Here is a 19,028-nt window from a genome sequence, read left to right as displayed (position 1 = left end):
CCTTCTCAAAAAAAAAAAAAAAAAGGTAAAAAATATATCTGGTTCCAGCCTCCACTCACCAAGCTGGCTGCAAAGTCCACCATCAGTCCATTTTTAGGGTTTCTTCCTTCCAGAGTGGGAGGGCCCTGGTGGTCAACCCAAATTAGCTATCTCCCCTACACAAGCACAGGTTCTTCACTGTCTAGTTACCCTCTCTGGCTGGGCTCTGGAGGCCCTCCTTAGAGATCCTCCTGTTTATCCCTGGCTCTGTGCAGCCAGCTAAGTTCTGCCAGCTCCAAGAGCGGCGTGGGCAGCACTGGCAGGGATAGGCTCACAGTGCTTGTCTGCAGAACTCACCTCCTGGTTGCAAGGAATCCACCTGGCTAGCAGGGGTGTGGGATGGTAGTAGGATGGGTCTTCCTGCACTTCAACTCCAAACAGCAGCATCTGTATGGTTTTCCTCTGGAGCAACTGCTCTTCATTATTTTTATGAGCAGATTATTCTAGGACAAAAATTTTGACTCTGAAACTTGGCCCTTTCAGGAGGAGAAGTGGAAAATTGCCTTTTGGGTTTCCAATGATTGTGGTTTTGAGTAATCAGCAAAGGAGCGGGGTCCTGATTGACAATAGCTTTGTAGGCTTTGAAGGAGGAGTAAGATTTTTTGTTTTGTTTTTTGTATTTTGTTTTTTTGTTTTTTGAGACGGAGTCTTGCTCTGTTGCCCAGGCTGGAGTGCAATGGTGCAATCTCGGCTCACTGCAACCTCCACCTCCCAGGTTCAAGCGATTCTCCTGCCTCAGCCTCCCGAGTAGCTGGGATTACAGGTGTCTGCCACCATGGCTGGCTAATTTTTGTAGTTTTAGTAGAGACGGAGCTTCACCATGTTGGCCATGGCTGGTCTCGAACTCCTGACCTCAGGATCCACCCGCCTCAGCCTCCCAAAGTGCTGGAATTACAGGCATGAGCCACTGTGCCTGGCCAATGCCTGGCTAATTTCTGTAGTTTTAGTACAAATGGTTTCGTCACGTTGGCCAGGCGGGTCTTGAACTCTTTTTTTTTTTTTGAGATGGATTCTCACTTTGTTGCCCAGGCTGGAGTGTACTGGTGCAATCTCGGCTCATTGCAAGCTCTGCCTCCTGGGTTCAAGTGATTCTCCTGCCTCAGCCTCCTTGGGTAGCTGGGACTACAGGTCCCTGCCACCACATCCAGCTAATTTTTGCATTTTTAGTAGAGACAGGGTTTCACCATGTTGGCCAGGCTGGTCTCAAACTCCTGACCTCAGGTGATCTGCCTGCCTCGGCCTCCCAAAGTGGTGGAATTACAGGTATGAGCCACCACTCCCGGATTCTTAGCTGTGTCCAAGGAGGACACAGCTGGATGAGGGGGTACCTAAACACCTGAATTTTCACAAAATAGTTCACCTCTCTCTAAACTCTTGGGCAACTCTAGAGAAAAGTGTGTTTCTGGTAATTCTGTTGACCCATTTTTTTCCCCACCCTGTCCCCTGACTAAGTTTTGATATCTTTTTCTAGACTGAAGAGAAGGACCACCATCAATAGAATAGTATAGCTGGGAGAGACATCACAGAACACCTATTTATGCCCTTATGCCTTTGTACATGCACTTTTGTTTTACCCTGAATGGTTTTTCCCACATCTCTTACAACCCGCTTATCAATCCCGCTGGCACTGTGGTTCAGAAGGAGAAAACAACACAGATGGAGGAGGGGCAATGCCCCCTAAGTGATTGGTAGAGTATCCCTCTCTTGAAAAATTGTGGATGCAGGTGGCCACAGGTTTAGACGTTACCTGTATACTATACTTCCCTGCATTCTCCACAAAATCAGGTTTCCACATGTTCACCGATTGGCCTCCTGGAGGTGCAGACTTACTTTGGTGTCTAGGAGAAAATGTCTCAGCTGCCTGACACTAGTTGAAGATTTAAAAATAGCTGTTAGCAACTGTGTCATTAACTGTCAACAGGGAAGAACATAGGAAAGAATGAAAATGTGTGCTGAGCACGGAGGGGAGCATGTTGATAGGTGCTAGCTGCCATGCACAGGGACTCTGTGGGCACCTTGCAGTGAGGAGGTCCTGGGAGATGGTGACCGGACTGTCGGCTGGCAATTATCCCAGGGTGGTGAATGCTCTGCTGATTTCGACATCCTTCTCCATACTCTTAGGCATTTTAAAAAACACAGTGAACCTATATTTATATGAGAACAAAATAAAGCAAAATTTAATTTTCATTGTGAGATGGGAAAGGCAAGATGCAGTACTGTGTGTATAGTATGATTCCTTTGTGCAAAAAGGAATATATATATAGACAACTGTTGACATGGTGGGTTTTTCATAAATATTTTCTTTTCCTGTAAGATTACACCAGAAACTGTTAATTATAGTTTTCCTTTATAGAGGAGGGACTGTGCAAGGGGAACCAGGGGTGGAGGGAGTGCTCACTTTTCATTTTGTATACCTTTAAAAAATATATCAAGAGGATTATCTGGTGTGTTTGGGGAGAAATCTTGAACCCATTTTTTTCTTCATTGTAGCTCCCTGTGTTAGAAAAAAAATCCAAAATAAGTGTTGTATCAGTTCAATGAATTCAGAGAAGTGCTCCTGATACTGAGGACATCAGGGGCAGAGGCTGTGGCATGTGCTTGAAGAGGGCGGGTGCCAGGCTCTGGGGTGTGGGGGTGGGAGGGGGCAGTGGTCCCTGGGTGGGGAGAGGTGCACAGGAGTCTGAGAGGAACACAGCTTGGAAGCACCTCCTGGAATATGCTGTGGAGCCTGTGGTGTGATGAGATGGGGATTTGAAGGGGAGAGGCAAGGCCTGGTTGGGTTTTGCACTGTCTGGCCATTGAGGGAAGTGTGGGCTGGAGGGGCAGGACCTGGGCAGGGCAGCAGTTGGGTGGCCCCGTGTGACCCAGGAGATAAGGATGAGTCTGAGGTCTGGTGAGGGCCTTGGTAGAGGGGATGGAGAGGTGACCATTTTTCAGAGCTACTTAGCTTGGTGACTGGATGCAGGTGGGGGTGAAAGGGAGGAGCCAGAAGGACACCTGTTTCCTTTCCTGAACACCTAGATGAATGGCGTGGCCTCCCCTGAGTACAGGGTACAGGATACACAAGGAGGAGAAGGTTGAAAGTTGGGCAGGTGATGAGCTTAGAGGAAGGACAGGGAAGGTGGACAGGTGACAGGAATAGCCCAGTGAGCTGGTTTGGGCTCCATTGCCTCAGGCTGGGTGGGGGATCTGGGGGATATGGGATGGGTGGAGAGCCTGGAGTCAGAGGTGCATAGGGGAGGAATGGAAGCCAGGGTAGAGGAGGAGGGTAAGAGGGGAGGGGAGGAGGGGAAATGGGGGAGGGAAGGAGGGGAAGTAGGGAGGGGAGGAGGGGAAGCAGGCCAGGGGAGGAGGGAGAGTAGGGGGAGGGGAGGAGTAGAAGCAGGGCTTGGGGGGTGGGAGGAGTGGAAGCAGGAGGAGGGGAGGCCCTCTCCCAGAATCAGAGAGGAAAGAGAAGGTACCCAGAGCTCCGTCTCTCCCCACATCTGGCATCTTCTTATCCTTCAAATCACAGCTGAAATGTGGCTTCTTCAGCTAGGCCTGCCCACCCTAAGTCAGTGCTCTGTCATTTTTGTCACAGCACTCCATTTCTCTGCTGTCTCCCATGTATCATGCATGATCTATCTATTATTTAATTTGTTTATTTTCTTGAATGTAGTCTCTGAAAGCAGGGACCATGTCTGTCTTGGTTACCTCTAGATGCATAGCCCCGAAACTGGTCCTTGCCGTACAGTAGATTTCTGGAACATGTTTGTTGACTCACTACATAAATGAGTGACAGAAGCAGTAGCAGAGAAGCAGGAGGGAAACCAGGAGAGTGTAGTGTCTCCATGTCCAGGAAGAATTGAAGAGAGCAGACGTGTGGCCTTAGTACTTTCGAAGGTCTCAGTGACATGGAATAAGATAAAGAGGCAAGTATCTGTTGAGTTTAGCAACAAGGAAGTCTCTGGTGACCTTGACAAGAGCAGGGGAGGGTGGGGTGAGATATGGTGGCTGTGACTCAGTGTTTTTTATTTTTTATTTTTATTTTTTTGAGACTGAGTTTCGCTCTTGCCATCCAGGCTGGAGTGCAGTGGCGTGATCTCGGCTCACTGCAACCTCCGCCTCTCGGGTTCAAGCGATTCTCCTGCCTCAGCCTTCCGAGTAGGTGGGATTACAAGTGTGCACCACCACGCCCAGCTAATTTTTGTATTTTTAGTAGACATGCGGAGTTTCATCACGTTGGCCAGGCTGGTCTTGAACTCCTGACCTCAAGTGATCCATCCCCCTTGGCCTCCCAAAGTGCTGGGATTACAGGAATGAGCCTGCCTGGCCAACTCAGTGTTTACTCACTAACCCAATACCCTTGAGGAGAGGCTGGGAGCGGTGGCTCACACCTGTAATCCCAGCACTTGGGGAGGCCAAGGTGGGGGCAGATCACTTGAGGTCAGGAGTTTGAGACCAGCCTGGCCAACATGGCTAAACCCCGTCTCTATTAAAAATACAAAAAATTAGCCAGGCATAGTGGCAGGTGCTACTTGGAGGCTGAGGCAGGAGAATTGGTTGAATCCAGGAGGCGGAGGTTGCAGTGAACCAAAATCACACCACTGCACTCCAGCCTGGGTGACGGAGCAAGACTCTATCTCGAAAAAATACATAAATTATTGAAACAAACAAAAACAAACCCAATGCCCTGGGGAAGGAGGAAGGAGGAACTGGATGGGTGTTTGCAGTCAGGCTGGCCCCAGAGACTCTGGGAGCCCTCGAGGCCTGGCAGACAGAGGTCTGCCTGTGTTTGTCCAAATGTATCTCCTCCTATGGAGAGCTCCTCCCTCTCCATCCTTCCCATGTGCCACTCACTCACCACACTCTGTTTTATTGTCTTTATTTCTCATTGTCTAAAACCTCATCTGTTTGCCTGTCATCTGCTCACCCAGCCCCTGCCCTGTGTGAGCTCACTTGGACATGCCTTCTTGTTCATGGCTGAACCTCAGCCTAGTGTGGTGCTGGGTACGGAGCAGGTGCCTAACACACATCTGTGGAATGAATGTGGAAACCCTCCCTTTTGGGGTGTGGCCTTCAGTCACAGACCCAGCCTCCCAACATGGGGTCTTCTTGTTTTTGCCCTTCCCTGCTAGAGGTTGGCAACCCCCTGGGCAGTGTTCAGAGCTGCTCTGTGGGTGTGGGGATGGCATGGGGTCAGGTGCAGGTGGATGGCTGGCGGGCAAGAAGGCACCTGTCTCTGAGCCTCAGTTTATCTGTGCAATGGGAATGGCAGTAAGACTTAATCAAAACATGGATGACATCAGCGTGGTGCTTGGCACACAGAAGGCAGCCACTGCTGGTGTATATTTGTAGTGGTTTAATCATCAGTCTGGAGCTAGGAACAGTAGTATGTGCCTGTAGTTCCAGCTACTGGGGAGGCTGCAGTGAGAGGATTGCTTGAGCCCAGGAGTTCGAGTCTAGCCTGGGTAACACAGCCAGACCCTGTCTCTAAGGGGGAAAAAAAATACCTGGGCAGGTCGGCTCGCTGGGCACCACTTCAACAGGCCTCTGGAGGAGATAGAGCTACATTCTCTAGGGATGGCAAGCCAGGGCCTGCTCAGGCTGGGCCGTGCCAGAGCTGCTGGGGCATGGGCCACTGGTGTCTGCTGCAGGCTCATGAGACTTCGGCGAGTAGGGGACTGATCCGAGTTTGTCCCCCACAGAACCCAGACCTGGACTCAGAGGCGCTGCTAGCCCTGCCCCTGCCTCAGCTGGTGCAGAAGTTACACAATAGAGAGCTCTCCCCTGAGGCCGTGCTCTTCACCTATGTGGGAAAGGTAAGGCCAGCCAAGGCCAGCCCCTCCCTTTCCCCTCCCACTCTCTGCACAGGCTGTGGAGAAAACTTGGCCTGGAGTTCGTGAGAAAACCTGGCCTGGGAGTTAGTCCTGCTGGGTGCCATGGTGGGACCTACAGTGCCAGGGACTGCCAGGGAAGGAAGGAGCCAGAGCGTGTGTGTGTGTGTATGTATGTGTGTGTGTGAGACACTGAGCATGCTGTCTTAGCTAGTAACCTGGCTTTTAGCCCAGACTTCCCTCTCCCTCCCACCTCCACCCCATTGGTCAACAAGTCTCTGGTCTGTCCCCCCCTTTTTTTTTTTGAGAGGGAGTTTCGCTCTTGTTGCTCAGGCTGGAGTTCAATGGCGCAATCTTGGAGCACTGCAACCTCTACTGCCTGGGTTCAAGCGATTCTCCTGCCTCAGCCTCGCAAGTAGCTGGGATTACAGGCTTGGGCCACTACACCAAGCTAATTAAAACTTTTTTTTTTTTTTTTTGAGATGGAGTCTCGCTCTGTTGCTGAGGCTGGAATGCAGTGGTGCGATCTCGGCTCACTGCAGCCTCCACCTCCCGGGTTCAAGTGATTCTTCTGCCTCAGCCTCCCGAGTAGCTGGGAGTACAGGCACCCGCCACCAACCCAGCTAATTTTTGTATTTTTAGTACAGGCAGGATTTCACCATGTTGGTCAGGATGGTCTGGAACTCCTGACCTCCAGTGATCCACCTGCCTTGGCCTTCGAAAGTGCTGGGGTTATAGCTGTGAGCCACTGTGCCCGGCCCCCAACTAATTTTTTGTATTTAGTAGAGACGGGGTTTCACCATGTTGATCAGGCTGGTCTCGAACTCCTGACCTCAGGTGATCCACCCGCCTCGGCCTCCCAAAGTGCTGGGATTACAGGTGTGAGCCACCATGCCCGGCCCTTTCTTTTTTTTTGAGATGGGAGTCTCGCTCTGTCACCCAGGCTGGAGTGCAGTGGCATGTTCTTGGCTCACTACAACCTCCATCTCCCGGATTCAAGTGATTCTCATGCCTCAGCCTCCCGAGTAGCTGGGATTACAGACATGCACCTCCATGCCTGGCTAATTTTTGTATTTTTATTTGGCCGGGCTGGTCTGGAACTCCCGATCTCAGGTGATCCTCTGAAAGTGCTGGGATTACAGGCGAGAGCCACCGCGCCTGCCCTGTTCTTTTACCCAGCCCTCTCCTATATCCATCCCCTTTGGCCACCCTGGCCTGCCACCACCATCTCCCTCCATTCCCAAGCACCATCCTCCTGGTCAGTGCCCTTTTGTGTCCCCAGCTCTTCAGGCCATCTCTTGTACTCCTCCTCTGTGTGTGGCATCACCTCTGGCCAAGGCCTTCTGGAGCTTGGGGTGTCAGCAGCTCTGCACTGGCTTGGGTGGGGCTCCTTTACCTGGAAGGCTGTTTCCTTCTTCTTTGCCCCTCTCCGTGCCATGGGCTCCCCTGGCTGAGCCTTCAGGGCTCAGAGCAGGAGGCACCGTCTTCCATTCGCCACCTGAGGTAGGGTTTCCTCTTCCAGGCCTGCTCTCATTCTAACAGCACATTTCTCATCACAATGTCAGGCTTGTCTTCTCTATCTCTTTCCCATGTGGGATCTTTGTGGACAGAGCTTATCTCATTTGTCTTCGAACCTTAGTGCTCAACATGTTGCATTTCACATAATAAATGCTCAAGAAATATGTTTGAAAAGAAAGGGAGGGAGGGAGGAAAGAGGGAGAGACAAATTGTGCTTTGTGAGTGTGGCCTGCATGATTTCTTGAAAGGGCGTGTGTGACCCCTAGGCAGGTGAATTGTCTGGGTGCAGTGTATGTGACAATGCTGTGGGGGCTGCAGCTGAGGGAGCGAGAGCGTGCTGGGCTGGTGTCACTGAGACCGGGCACATACACAGTCTCAGCAGATGGTCTTGCTTCTTCCCTGTCAATGTCCCTGAAAAGGCTCCTGCCCTTCCTAGTTAATCTAGTCAATCTGGTTAGATTGGCCTTCTCTGTTCCTGCCTCGGGTACCCCAGGGACAGATTTTGCACATGCCCAAATATGGCAACACAGCCCACGCTGTTTCCCCCAGATGACCCCCAGGAGTAGGAGTATTTACTGAAAGCTGCATCTCACTCCGCCCTCACCTTTCCTTCTGTAGGACCCTGTGTGGTGCGGTTTGAGCATTCTAGGCAGATTTCTGCTATTAGCATGTTCTTCCCTTTTGTCAAGTTCCTACTCCATGTGACTTGATTATCAAATTCAAGAGTTCCTGGGTAAGGGGAGGTTTGACTGGGCTACATGTGGGGAAGGCATGGGGTAGAGGAGAGAGTGCTGGCCTCCGGGAGGCAGGAGTCTGGTCTAGCCCTGCTCTGTGGCTGCCCTTCAGTGCGACCACTGATGGGGGCTGCCCCTATCTGGTTTCTGTCTGCCTTACTGGGCAGAGATGTGGCTTGGAGGAGGTGGGGGAGTGGCCAGTGATCATTTTCCTCCCAGCTCACCCCCTGCCTGGGGGGCATCTGAGGCCAGTATCTTGCTCCCTTGAGTGTCCTGGTTGTGCCCTGGTCCTGGTTGAAGGCCAGAGACAGCCAGGATGAGGCCTGGGCCAAATGTCCCCAGTGAGGCAGATGCCGGGCCCTCGATCATCCTCTGTGCCCCAGGCTCTGGGCCATGTTGCTGGTTCCCCTCTCCCTGGGTATACTTTAAAAGGCCAGTTCTACATGATGTATATTTCACCACAATGTTTTTAAAAGGCCAGCCTCCTTTTACCTTATGTCTACTTCCCCTTCCTCAGGCCTGGGAGGTGAACAAAGGGACCAACTGTGTGACCTCCTATCTGGCTGACTGTGAGACTCAGCTGTCCCAGGCCCCAAGGCAGGGCCTGCTCTATGGCGTCCCTGTGAGCCTCAAGGAGTGCTTCACCTACAAGGTATGCTCTGCCTCAGCGCCAGGCCTCCATTGTCGCCTCCATTCCTGCCAGCCTGCTTTGTATCTTGGATCATTTTGGGCCCTCAGAGGAGGTACCATGTCCAAAGGCCTTGCGAGGGGACACTGGTATGCCTGTCTTGCCCTGTGTGACAGCTGTTAGAGTGGGCCCTGGGCTGCCCACAGGCTCTGACTCACAGGTCACGTCCCTTTTGGTGCCCATCCCTCCTCCCAGGGCCAGGACTCCACGCTGGGCTTGAGCCTGAACGAAGGGGCGCCGGCGGAGTGCGACAGTGTGGTGGTGCATGTGCTGAAGCTGCAGGGTGCCATGCCCTTCGTGCACACCAATGTGCCCCAGTCCATGTTCAGGTTAGGTCTTGGGGCAGGGCGGGGCAGGGGCACCGGTCCCAGCATGACATGGGCTGACCCGTTCTTGCCTCCTCCAGCTATGACTGCAGTAACCCCCTCTTTGGCCAGACCGTGAACCCATGGAAGTCCTCCAAAAGCCCAGGGGGCTCCTCAGGGGGTGAAGGGGCCCTCATCGGGTCTGGAGGCTCCCCCCTGGGCTTAGGCACTGATATGGGAGGCAGCATCCGCTTCCCCTCCTCCTTCTGCGGCATCTGCGGCCTCAAGCCCACGGGGAACCGCCTCAGGTAGGGTGGGTGGAGGGCGCTTCTGGGCCCCTCGCTGTGTGACCTTGGCCTAGCTTCCAACCTCTCTGGGCTCCAGGCGGGGATTTGGTCTCCGGGGTTTTGCTGGGAGGAAGCATTACAGTACCACTGGCTGGGCATGGGTCCTAGTTTCCAAAGCGGTGAGTGTTCAGAGCTGTTCTGTGGCTGTGGGGATGGCGGCGGGTGGCCGTTTCCCGTTTCCAGCATCTTATGTTTCTTATCCAGCAAGAGTGGCCTGAAGGGCTGTGTCTATGGACAGGAGGCAGGTGAGGTCCATGGTGCTCTCCCCTAGGAGGGTGGGGGTCGGCCTGACCCGCTTGCGCCCATGCTTCTCAGGTGGCAGGGCAGTGTCTGGCCCCCAGGCTGCTCTAAGTCTGGATTCCTCCCTCCTTGTCTGCTTACTTCCCTCCCTTCTCTGCCTCACAGTGCGCCCCTCCGTGGGCCCCATGGCCCGGGACGTGGAGAGCCTGGCGCTGTGCCTGCGAGCCCTGCTGTGCGAGGACATGTTCCGCTTGGACCCCACTGTGCCTCCCTTGCCCTTCAGGGAAGAGGTGAGCAGGGCTGGGTGGGCATGGGTGTGGACTGCTGCACCTAGACAGCCACCCCAGGCCTCGGAGGCCCTGTCTCCCGAGAACCGTGCCCCAGGGCTCTGAGGCCAGGGCGGGTTGCTCCTCCACAGACGGCCACCAGATGGAGCCCTTGCCTGCATTTGGAAATCCACAGGCTATCAAAGGCACCCAGCCTCTGCTGCTGGCACCAGGGATGCAGGAATCACTTCCCAGCCCGCTGACCTTCAGCAAACAGCGGCCTTTCTAACAGTATTCCTGTCCACATTTTGGCGAGCAGCACGCCACGCTGCCTGCAGACCCCAGCTCATGTAGCCCGTTCTTGCCAGAGGTAGGCTGCCTGAGCCGGGATCTGCAGGCAGCAGGCGTGCTGCTCCCCAGAATACCACCACAACAGCCTGTTGCTGAGATAGGCTGGGCTTGTTGCTTTCTGTGGTGAGGCAGCACTGTCTTGCAAAGCCTTAGTAGCATCTCAGAGGGCAGGAAGTGTGAGGAGATCTGCTGAGATTTTGAAGTCTGGTTTAAAGTAGATCTTTCAACATAGGGGTTGGTTAAGATTGGGTTGGGGTCATCATATGATTGCCCATGTTAAGGACTGGTGGGCATAGCAGGGTGTGGATTTTGAGGCGAGAGGTGTCAACTGATGCTTCCTGTTGAAGAGTTGATGGGTGTTTCTGGAATGAATTGGAAGGTTATTTGTGCTTATGTGTGTTATTTGGAGGAGGTGGGGGAGTGGCCAGTGGTCATCTTCCTCCCAGCTCATCCCCTACTGCAGGGCATCTGAGACCAGTATTTTGCTCTCTTGAGTGTTCTGGTTGTGCCCTGGTCCTGGTACTCTCTCTCTCTCTTTCTCTCTGTTGGGGTTGAAGGCCAGAAACAGCCAGGTTGAGGCTGGGGCCAGATGTCCCCAGTGAGGCAGGTGCTGGGCCCTAGGTCATCCTCTGTGCCCACTCCACCAGAGTGTTCAGGAGCTGTAAAGTTAGATTGGTGTAGACAGAGGAAGAGTGAAGTCACATTAATGTAGACAGTAAGCTGTGTGACGTAAGCCCCATTTTTCAGCAGTCCAGCGATTGTCTATCTTGTACAGACCTCTTGCCCTCGCCCCAGCCAAGGTTGCTTTGGAAAGGTTGAGGGTTTGTGGACAGGAAAGAGATTGGGCCTTGGTGTTTCTTGGGAGTGGGGCAACAGGGCAGATCTGGGCTGGGTAGGGTGAACTCCCCCTCCTCAGGCAGAGGGAGATAGTCTAACCGAACCCACGGCGATAGGCAGCTGTGAAGTCCTTCCTCAGAGGAGAGGAGATGAGGTCCCTGTCTGGAAGTCTGGAACAGTTTATCATGAGAGCCAGGACAGGTGGTGGAGAACCTCAGCACAGAAGACAGGATGCCTGCATTCCAGACCTGTCTTGTCACTCTGCATTGGGTAGCTTTGGACAAGTCCCAGTCCCACCTAATCTCCCTATTGAGACCTCAAGCCTCAGTTTCCTCATGTGACCAGTAGGAATCCTTATCCTTGCTCTGCCCACCTGAGTCACTGTGAAGGTGTTTTATGAAAGGGTCAGATGCAAAAGGGGCTGGCCTCGCTGACTACAGCCTCACAGCTGTGTCTGGGGCTGAGTAGTTTCTCTGATCTCTAGGGCTCCTGCCTAGGGCTGTCTTCTCCTGACCTGCCCCTATCCCCTGTGTTTTCCCTCTAGATCTACACCAGCTCTCAGCCCCTGCGTGTGGGGTACTATGAGACTGACAACTATACCATGCCCACCCCGGCCATGAAGCGGGCTGTCCTGGAGACCAAACAGAGCCTTGAGGCTGCGGGGCACACGGTATGACTGCAGGGTCCTAGAAATACTGGCATCTCCTCTCCTCCTGGGAAGCCTTCCTGGTACCCATGACTACTCCATCCCTGGCATCCTGGCACTCTGATGGTACTGTCATCAGGGTGAACTGTGGCCCTGTGGGACAAGTATATAGAGGGCTGATCAAGAGTATTGGAGTGAGTGATTAAGGGAGAACTTCAGCCCTGTGCTGTGTGATGTGTGGGCACTGCATGCGGGGAGGCTCTTCAGCTGTAGGCAGTGGTGCACAGCTGTCCAGAGGCTCCCAGGGCCATGGGTTTTGGTCTGGTCATTTATACAACTTCATGTGTGGCTCCAGACTTCTCTCATGCTGTGCATTCCACAGTGAGTTTTCTTGGATCAGTAAGGCTGCCTTTGTGGCTCTAGTGAGAGCTGTCATGTGGGCAGAGTTGGTCTAGTCCATCCTCAGGGCCACCCAGACAGCATGGGGATCATGGAGCCAGTGGTTAGGTCAGGAGGCTTTACACCCCTCAATCCCTGCAGCTGGTTCCCTTCTTGCCAAGCAACATACCCCATGCTCTGGAGACCCTGTCAACAGGTGGGCTCTTCAGTGACGGTGGCCACACCTTCCTACAGAACTTGTGAGTGATAGTGGGCTTTGGGGTCTTGGTGGGATCAGAAAAGTAGGCAGACCCAGGGGGAGCAGCAGGGTGTGCTGATGCCTGGATGGGCCTTAGCTGAATCCAACAAAGGCCTGATCACTCTGGGCAGGGACCTCGCTGTCCCTCCAGCTGGGCACATTGATCCTGGAGATCCCTTGCCAGGGTGCCAGCCCGAGGGGAGGAGGCTGGGTTGAGTATCTGTGGCCTATCCTTGATCTGAGCTTGTTGTGAGGTAGGAGATGGGCAGGAGGTTGCCTCACTGTTTGGGAAAGATTTGGGGCAAGGGCAAGATCCAGGCAGGAGGGTGGGGGCTTGGACTTGGGTGACTCCGGGCTCTGTCTGACTTGAGCCAAGTCTTCCTTTTGAGCAGGACCTCAGCTTTCTCTCCTGTAAAGTGGGTGAGTTGGACCAGGCTCCTTTTAAGGGAATTTGCAGAGCTCATTTTTAGGGAAGTTGGTTCCCCAGTGCTGTTTTTAGTCCTTAGAGGTTGTCAGGGGCAGGGGACAGGCCTGTGAAGGCCCCTCCTGGTGATATACCTCTGCTGGATGGACTGGAACCCTTCAGAACACAGTCCTCCTTCCTCCACTTCACCGATGGAGAACTTAGCCCTGCAGCCTGAAGCTTGGCCCTGCAGCTTCACTCAGTCAAGGGCCCAGCCTGTCAAGTTCCTTTCCTTCCCCTAGCAGCCAAGTGTGGTCCAGGCATCAGTGGAAGGGGTCAATCCTCACTCTGGCCCTGGGAATGAGTCCCCAGGATCAGCTACCTGAGACCTTTCCCTGAGGTCTTGAGCCAGAGATAGCCTCAGAGCCATGCTTCATGGGCATCCCACCCTGGATTGCCACACCTGTGCCTCCAGGCTGGCCTCCATGTCAAAGGGGAGGTACCCTCAGGGAAGCCTCATCAGGGAGACGTTGCCCTCAGTTCTTAGAGCTCTGAGCTGGGTTTGCTGGAGAGGGATACCCTGAGTCCTGCCTTGGGGAGCTCCCGTGGATGTGCATTGGAGCCCAGGCATCCCAAAGGATCAGTAGAAACAAACGGCATGTTTGGAAGGAGGGAGCCGAATCTGGTGAGGAGGAGGTGGATAGTATCCCTGCATAGAGAACGGGATTGCTGTGGGCCGGGTGAGCAAGCTGGGAAGGATGAGGGGATGGGAGTGCCTGGACCCAGCCTTTTGTTTCCCAGCAAAGGTGATTTCGTGGACTCTTGCCTGGGGGACCTGGTCTCAATTCTGAAGCTTCCCCAGTGGCTTAAAGGACTGCTGGCCTTCCTGGTGAAGCCTCTGGTGAGGGCACAAGGAGTGGAGGGGCTAGGATGACTGGGGGGAACCTAGGGCCTCCTATCACATGATCCCCCATGGCCTTCCTCAGCCTCTCTTGGTCTGGGCGGGCATGGCCTCCTCTTCCCTCCAGTCCCCACCCAGACGGCTCTCCTCCCCTGTCCCCTGCAATCTTCAGCCAACCTGCATGCTGAAAGGGGGGCTGACCTGGGCCCTGGGGGGAGGTATGGAGGGACAGGTCCCCAGTGGCTTGACCTGAAGAAGGTTGACACCTGCCGTGGGCCAGAGCGGAGTCACCGACCCTGCGTCTGTCCTGTGCAGCTCCCAAGGCTGTCAGCTTTCCTCAGCAACATGAAGTCTCGGTGAGGGTTCTTCTGTGCCCAGCTGCTGCCCCTGCCTGTCCTGACCCGAGTCTGGGTCTGGGTAGTTTCTGACAGGAAAGGACTTGAGGGAAGTAGCCTCTGAGGCTGGAAGTGGCCCAGGCAGGGGGGCAACTTTTGTGGCCTTCAGGTGGGACTTTGAAGTTGTCTTGGCAAGGTCCAGTTCTGGCTGGAGAACAAAGGCCTGAGGGGGACAAGAGGATGGGGGAGTTGGAGGAGAGGAGGTTGACCTGGCTGGGGTGTGGGTGGAAAGGACCAGGAAGTGGGGGTTGGCCTGGGCCGGTGGTAGGGCACCTGGGAGAGATGCTGCTGTTAGAGATCTGAGCTGACCTGAGCTCTGCCAGGTCCTACTTGCCTCTTAGTGGCTTGGGCTGGAAAAGCAGGGTGTAAACTGCCCCGTTTCAAGCTCTGACATCCCGTGGACTCACTGCTTCCCTCACCACCAGGCTTCAGGACTGGCGGCATCTATGGCCTCTCCTATGTCCTGAGGGTAGCGAGGAATCAGGCCTGGGCTAGTCCTGGCTCTGCTGTGGAGTCACCAAGTGACAGCCTGTGCCCCTCTGGGGCCTGATTTTCTCATCCAGACAGTAGGGGTTTGAACTTCCCTCTCAGCTCCCATGGGGTTGTGAAGGGGCCACAGAGGGGTGAGATCTGGAGGGTTGGTAGTAGGGGTCTGATGTCGCTGATCTCCATGGCTGTGACCATGATGGCTGGTGACCACTCTCCTTCTGCCCAGGTCGGCTGGAAAACTCTGGGAACTGCAGCATGAGATTGAGGTGAGACCAGAGCCTCTGGACTGGAGCAGGGTGCCGGGGGGAGGGTGGAGTTGGACAGGGCACCCACTGCCCCCACGGGGCTCCCAGACTGGCCTGTCGTCCCCGTTCCACTCCCTGGACCACCACTCGGGCCCAGCTCTCTGACCCTTACTTGCCCAGATGCCCATCCTTTAAGGCTGGGTCAGCCCAGGGCTCCTGTCCTGGCCGCCTTTTTGCCCCTCTGGAGCTGCCTGTGTGTGGCTTCGCCCCAGCAGGAAGAGGCATGTCCACAATTCATCCTGGAGGCGGAACGACCGATGCCCTCTGAGAAGTAGCACTGCCTGCCTGGAGCACCTGTGTCCCACTGTGGCTCCTTTCAGATTCAGGGGCAGGTGCTGGGGCCAGAGCCACCCTAGCCACAGTCTCTGAGTTAGAGAGCCTGGGGTAGGCCAGGTCCACGTGCTTTCACCCTGTGCGCTGTGTCCCCCACAGGTGTACCGCAAAACGGTGATTGCCCAGTGGAGGGCGCTGGACCTGGATGTGCTGCTGACCCCCATGCTGGGCCCTGCTCTGGACTTGAATGCCCCAGGCAAGGCCCCAGGTGAGGCCCGACACCCTGCCTGTCCCTTCTATGAATCTGGCCATGTGCCCTGCAGGGCTGCCAGGAAATGGAAGAAGAGGAGCCCTCGGGGAGGACCCTGCCCTCGCGGGGGCCCACAGTCTGGCCGGCTGGAGACATGGGAGTCATGTGGGATGCCCTGGCAGGGTTTGAATTTTCTGTCATCAGCACTATTCAAGTTGGGGACCTTGAATTACAGAATCTAGTTTGGGGAGGTGGTGGTTTGAAGTCCAGGTGGGATTTAGATAAATCAAGAAAATAGGGGCCAGGCGCGGTGGCTCACACCTACAATCCCAGCACTTTGGGAGGCTGAGGCTGCAGGATCACTTGAGCCCAGGAGCTCAAGAGCAGTCCAGGCAACATAGTGAGGCCTCTGTTGCTACAAAAAATAGAAAGATAAGCTGGTTGTGGTTGCATGTTCCTGTAGTCCTGGCTACTCAGGGGGCTGAGGCGGGAGGATTGCTTGAGCCCAGGAGGTTGAGGCTGCAGTGAGTTATGATCACACCACTGCGCTCCAGCCTGGGTGACAGAGTGAGACTCTGTCTCAAAAAAGAAAAAGGAAAAGAAAACAGAAACAACATTCCCAGTGGGGAAAGTACATGGGCAAAGGCATGGGGCAAGCATCAGTGGGATGTCCAGCCTGGCCCTGAAGTCTGAATTCCTGGGCTTTGTCACTCAGACCTCAGTCCTGGGAGACAGCCTTTCTCTCCCAGGCTGTAGACACAGGGTGCCATTTCATACGAGGTTTGACTCAGGCCTAGAGCTGGCACTGAGATTCCTGGGGCCTGCTGCAGCTGCTTGTGTTGTGTTCCAGGGGCCGTCAGCTACACTATGCTCTACAACTGCCTGGACTTCCCTGCAGGGGTGGTGCCTGTCACCACGGTGACTGCTGAGGACGAGGCCCAGATGGAACATTACAGGGGCTACTTTGGGGATATCTGGGACAAGGTGCTGCAGAAGGTGAGGACTGTCCTGCCCCTCAGCTGAACTCACTCCCCACCCTGACTCTGGCCACTGTGGAGGAAACAGTACTAGTACTGCGGGTTTGCCAGCCGTTCTTAAACAAGACCTGAAGGACTGTGGCCTGGCCCTGCTTTGTGGCCTCTCTCTAGCTGGGGTGCTTCCTGGGCCTGGGAGTGGGGAGTCCTGCCTCGCTAACCCTATCCTGATGCCTGTGTCCCCTATAGGGCATGAAGAAGAGTGTGGGGCTGCCCGTGGCCGTGCAGTGCGTGGCTCTGCCCTGGCAGGAAGAGTTGTGTCTGCGGTTCATGCGGGAGGTGGAGCGACTGATGACCCCTGAAAAGCAGTCATCCTGATGACTCTGGCTCTGGAGGACTTGAGACTCACACTCTCTGCAGCCCAGCCTAGTCAGGGCACAGCTGCCCTGCTGCCACAGCAAGGAAATGTCCTGCATGGGGCAGAGGCTTCCGTGTCCTCTCCCCCAACCCCCTGCAAGAAGCGCCAACTCCCTGAGTCTGGACCTCCGTCCCTGCTCTGGTCCCCCCTCTCTTCGTCCTGATCCCTCCACCCCCATGTGGCAGCCCGTGGGTATGACATAGGCCAAGGCCCAACTAACAGTCAAGAAACAGCTCCTCGTCTGTGTGGTTTCTGGGCGTCATCGTGAAGGTGGGGGTTGGAGCCTGTTGAAAGCAGGGATGGCTTGACCATGCAGACCCAGGCTCCAGCCATGCCAGTCTCCTGCTCCACAACCTCCCCTGGTGCCCATCGCCCACAGGAGGGGTGCAAGCTTATATCCCCCAGCACCTCAGCCCTGCCCCTCCTCTCTCACCTACACTAAACCCTGCTCTGCTGGACACTGCACTTGGTCTCCTTCCTTCCTCTGCTCCTTTCCCTGCCTAGAAAGCTCTTTCTGTTCCTCTGCTTTCCATGCTTTGAGACCTGGCTCAGATTCTTCTCGCTCCAGGAGGCCTTTCCTCCTGTCTCTGGGCCCTGGAGTATATGGGCTGTTTCTTCCCAGTCTGCCCTGTGTGGTGGGCATTAGGGGGTGTGTCTGCCTGCCTAACCACACCGGCTTTCCTTGATGGCAGGGACCCCATTGCTACGTCTCTGTCTTCTGTGGCTAGCACAGGGCAGCAGGGGAAGCACTGAGTTGGGTGCCTTCACTGGTTCATTGATTCAGCCCTTGGAGCCTCAGCATGGCCATGTCCAGACCTCAGCTGACTTGAGTCAAGCCTGGGCTTCTGGGGACGTGGACATTGACACAAACACATCTATTCCTCCTGTGATTAGGGCTTGGGGACAGGATAGACGGGGCCAAATGCTGCCAAGGGGAGGGGAAGTGGTCACTGAGGCTAGTACGTGGCCACTGTGTTTCATCTCCACGACCACGCTCTAGTCCAAGCCACCTCCCTCATCTGGATGCTTCAGTGACTTCCCTTCTGGGCTCCCCTCTTTCAACCCTGGCTGCCCTCTAATCCATTCTCCACACAGTAGCTGGAATGATCTTTTAAAAGTATAAATCAGGCCAGGCGCAGTGGCTCACACCTGTAATCCCAGCACTTTGAGAAGCCGAGGCGGGTGGATCACTGAGGTTAGGAGCTCGAGACTAGCCTGGCCAACAAGGCGAAACCCTGGCTCTACTAAAAATACAAAAAAAATTTGCCAGGCATGGTGGCGTGCACCTGTAGTCCCAGCTACTCAGGAGGCTGAGGCAGGAGAATTGCTTGAACCCAGGAGGCAGAGGTTGCAGTGAGCTGAGATCGCGCCACTGCACTCCAGCCTGGGTAACAGAGTGAGACTCAGTCTTGGTAAAAATAAATAAATAAATAAAATAGGCCAGGCATGGTGGCTAATGCCTATAATCCCAACACTTTGGGAGGCTGAGGTGGGCAGATCATTTGAGGTCAGGAGTTCGAGACCAACCTACCCAACATGATGAAACCCTGTCTCTGCTAAAAATACAAAATTTAGCCAGGCATGGTGGCACGTGCCTGTAATCCCAGCTACTCGGGAGGCTGAAGCAGAGGAATTGCTTGAACCCAGGAGACAGAGGTTGTAGTGAGTTGACATCGTGCCACTGAACTCCAGCCTGGGCAACAACAGAGTGAGACTCTGTCTCAAAAAAAAAAATTTAAAAATACGGCCTGGTGCTGTGGCGCACATCTGTAATGTCAGCATTTTGGGAGGCTGAAGCGGGTGGGTCACCTGAGGTCAGGAGTTCATGACCAGCCTGACTAACATGGTGAAACCCTGTCTCTACTAAAAAAAAAAAAAAAAAAAGAGCCAGGTGTGCTGGTGAATGCCTGTAATCTGAGCTACTTGGGATGCTGAGACAGGAGAATCGCTTCTACCCGGGAGGCAGAGGTTGCAGTGAGCTGAGATCTCACCATTGCACTCCAGCCTGGGCAACAAGAGTGAAACTCCATCTAAAACATAAATAAATAAAACATAAAAGTATTAATCAGAGTGCATCATTTCTCTGCTTAAGACCTTCCAATGGTTTCCCGTTCCTCCTAGAATAAAAATTCAGTCTCTTGTGTCTGCCAAGGCCCTGTGTGATGTGCCGTTTCCACCTACCTCTTCAGCCTCATC

The 19,028-nt window shown here is 54.4% G+C and overlaps 1 protein-coding gene across 2 annotated transcripts in view; it reads left to right on the top strand.

Moving 5' to 3' along the window:
- LOC108535628 (fatty-acid amide hydrolase 1) overlaps positions 1 to 17,067 on the top strand; it is a 20,638-nt gene extending 3,571 nt beyond the window's left edge. Inside the window, exons 2-15 of one of the 2 annotated variants that reach the window (XM_017881730.1) lie at positions 5,727 to 5,840; positions 8,625 to 8,759; positions 8,991 to 9,124; positions 9,202 to 9,408; positions 9,652 to 9,692; positions 9,853 to 9,977; positions 11,686 to 11,811; positions 12,328 to 12,425; positions 13,629 to 13,728; positions 14,044 to 14,084; positions 14,839 to 14,878; positions 15,350 to 15,458; positions 16,291 to 16,436; positions 16,664 to 17,067. In XM_017881730.1, the coding sequence (XP_017737219.1) occupies positions 5,727 to 5,840; positions 8,625 to 8,759; positions 8,991 to 9,124; positions 9,202 to 9,408; positions 9,652 to 9,692; positions 9,853 to 9,977; positions 11,686 to 11,811; positions 12,328 to 12,425; positions 13,629 to 13,728; positions 14,044 to 14,084; positions 14,839 to 14,878; positions 15,350 to 15,458; positions 16,291 to 16,436; positions 16,664 to 16,792 (1,545 nt within the window). In that variant the 3' untranslated portion in view covers positions 16,793 to 17,067. The remainder of the gene's footprint in view (positions 1 to 5,726; positions 5,841 to 8,624; positions 8,760 to 8,990; positions 9,125 to 9,201; positions 9,409 to 9,651; positions 9,693 to 9,852; positions 9,978 to 11,685; positions 11,812 to 12,327; positions 12,426 to 13,628; positions 13,729 to 14,043; positions 14,085 to 14,838; positions 14,879 to 15,349; positions 15,459 to 16,290; positions 16,437 to 16,663) is intronic. The other variant, XM_017881732.1, reaches the window with a different exon arrangement.
- Positions 17,068 to 19,028: the final 1,961 nt, after the last annotated feature.

The sequence above is a fragment of the Rhinopithecus bieti genome, unplaced genomic scaffold, assembly GCF_001698545.2.
Source record: "Rhinopithecus bieti isolate Rb0 unplaced genomic scaffold, ASM169854v2 scaffold_12155, whole genome shotgun sequence".
Taxonomy (NCBI): domain Eukaryota; kingdom Metazoa; phylum Chordata; class Mammalia; order Primates; family Cercopithecidae; genus Rhinopithecus; species Rhinopithecus bieti.
Note: the sequence above shows the minus strand (reverse complement) of the source record. Positions and strands in the feature narration are given on the sequence as shown.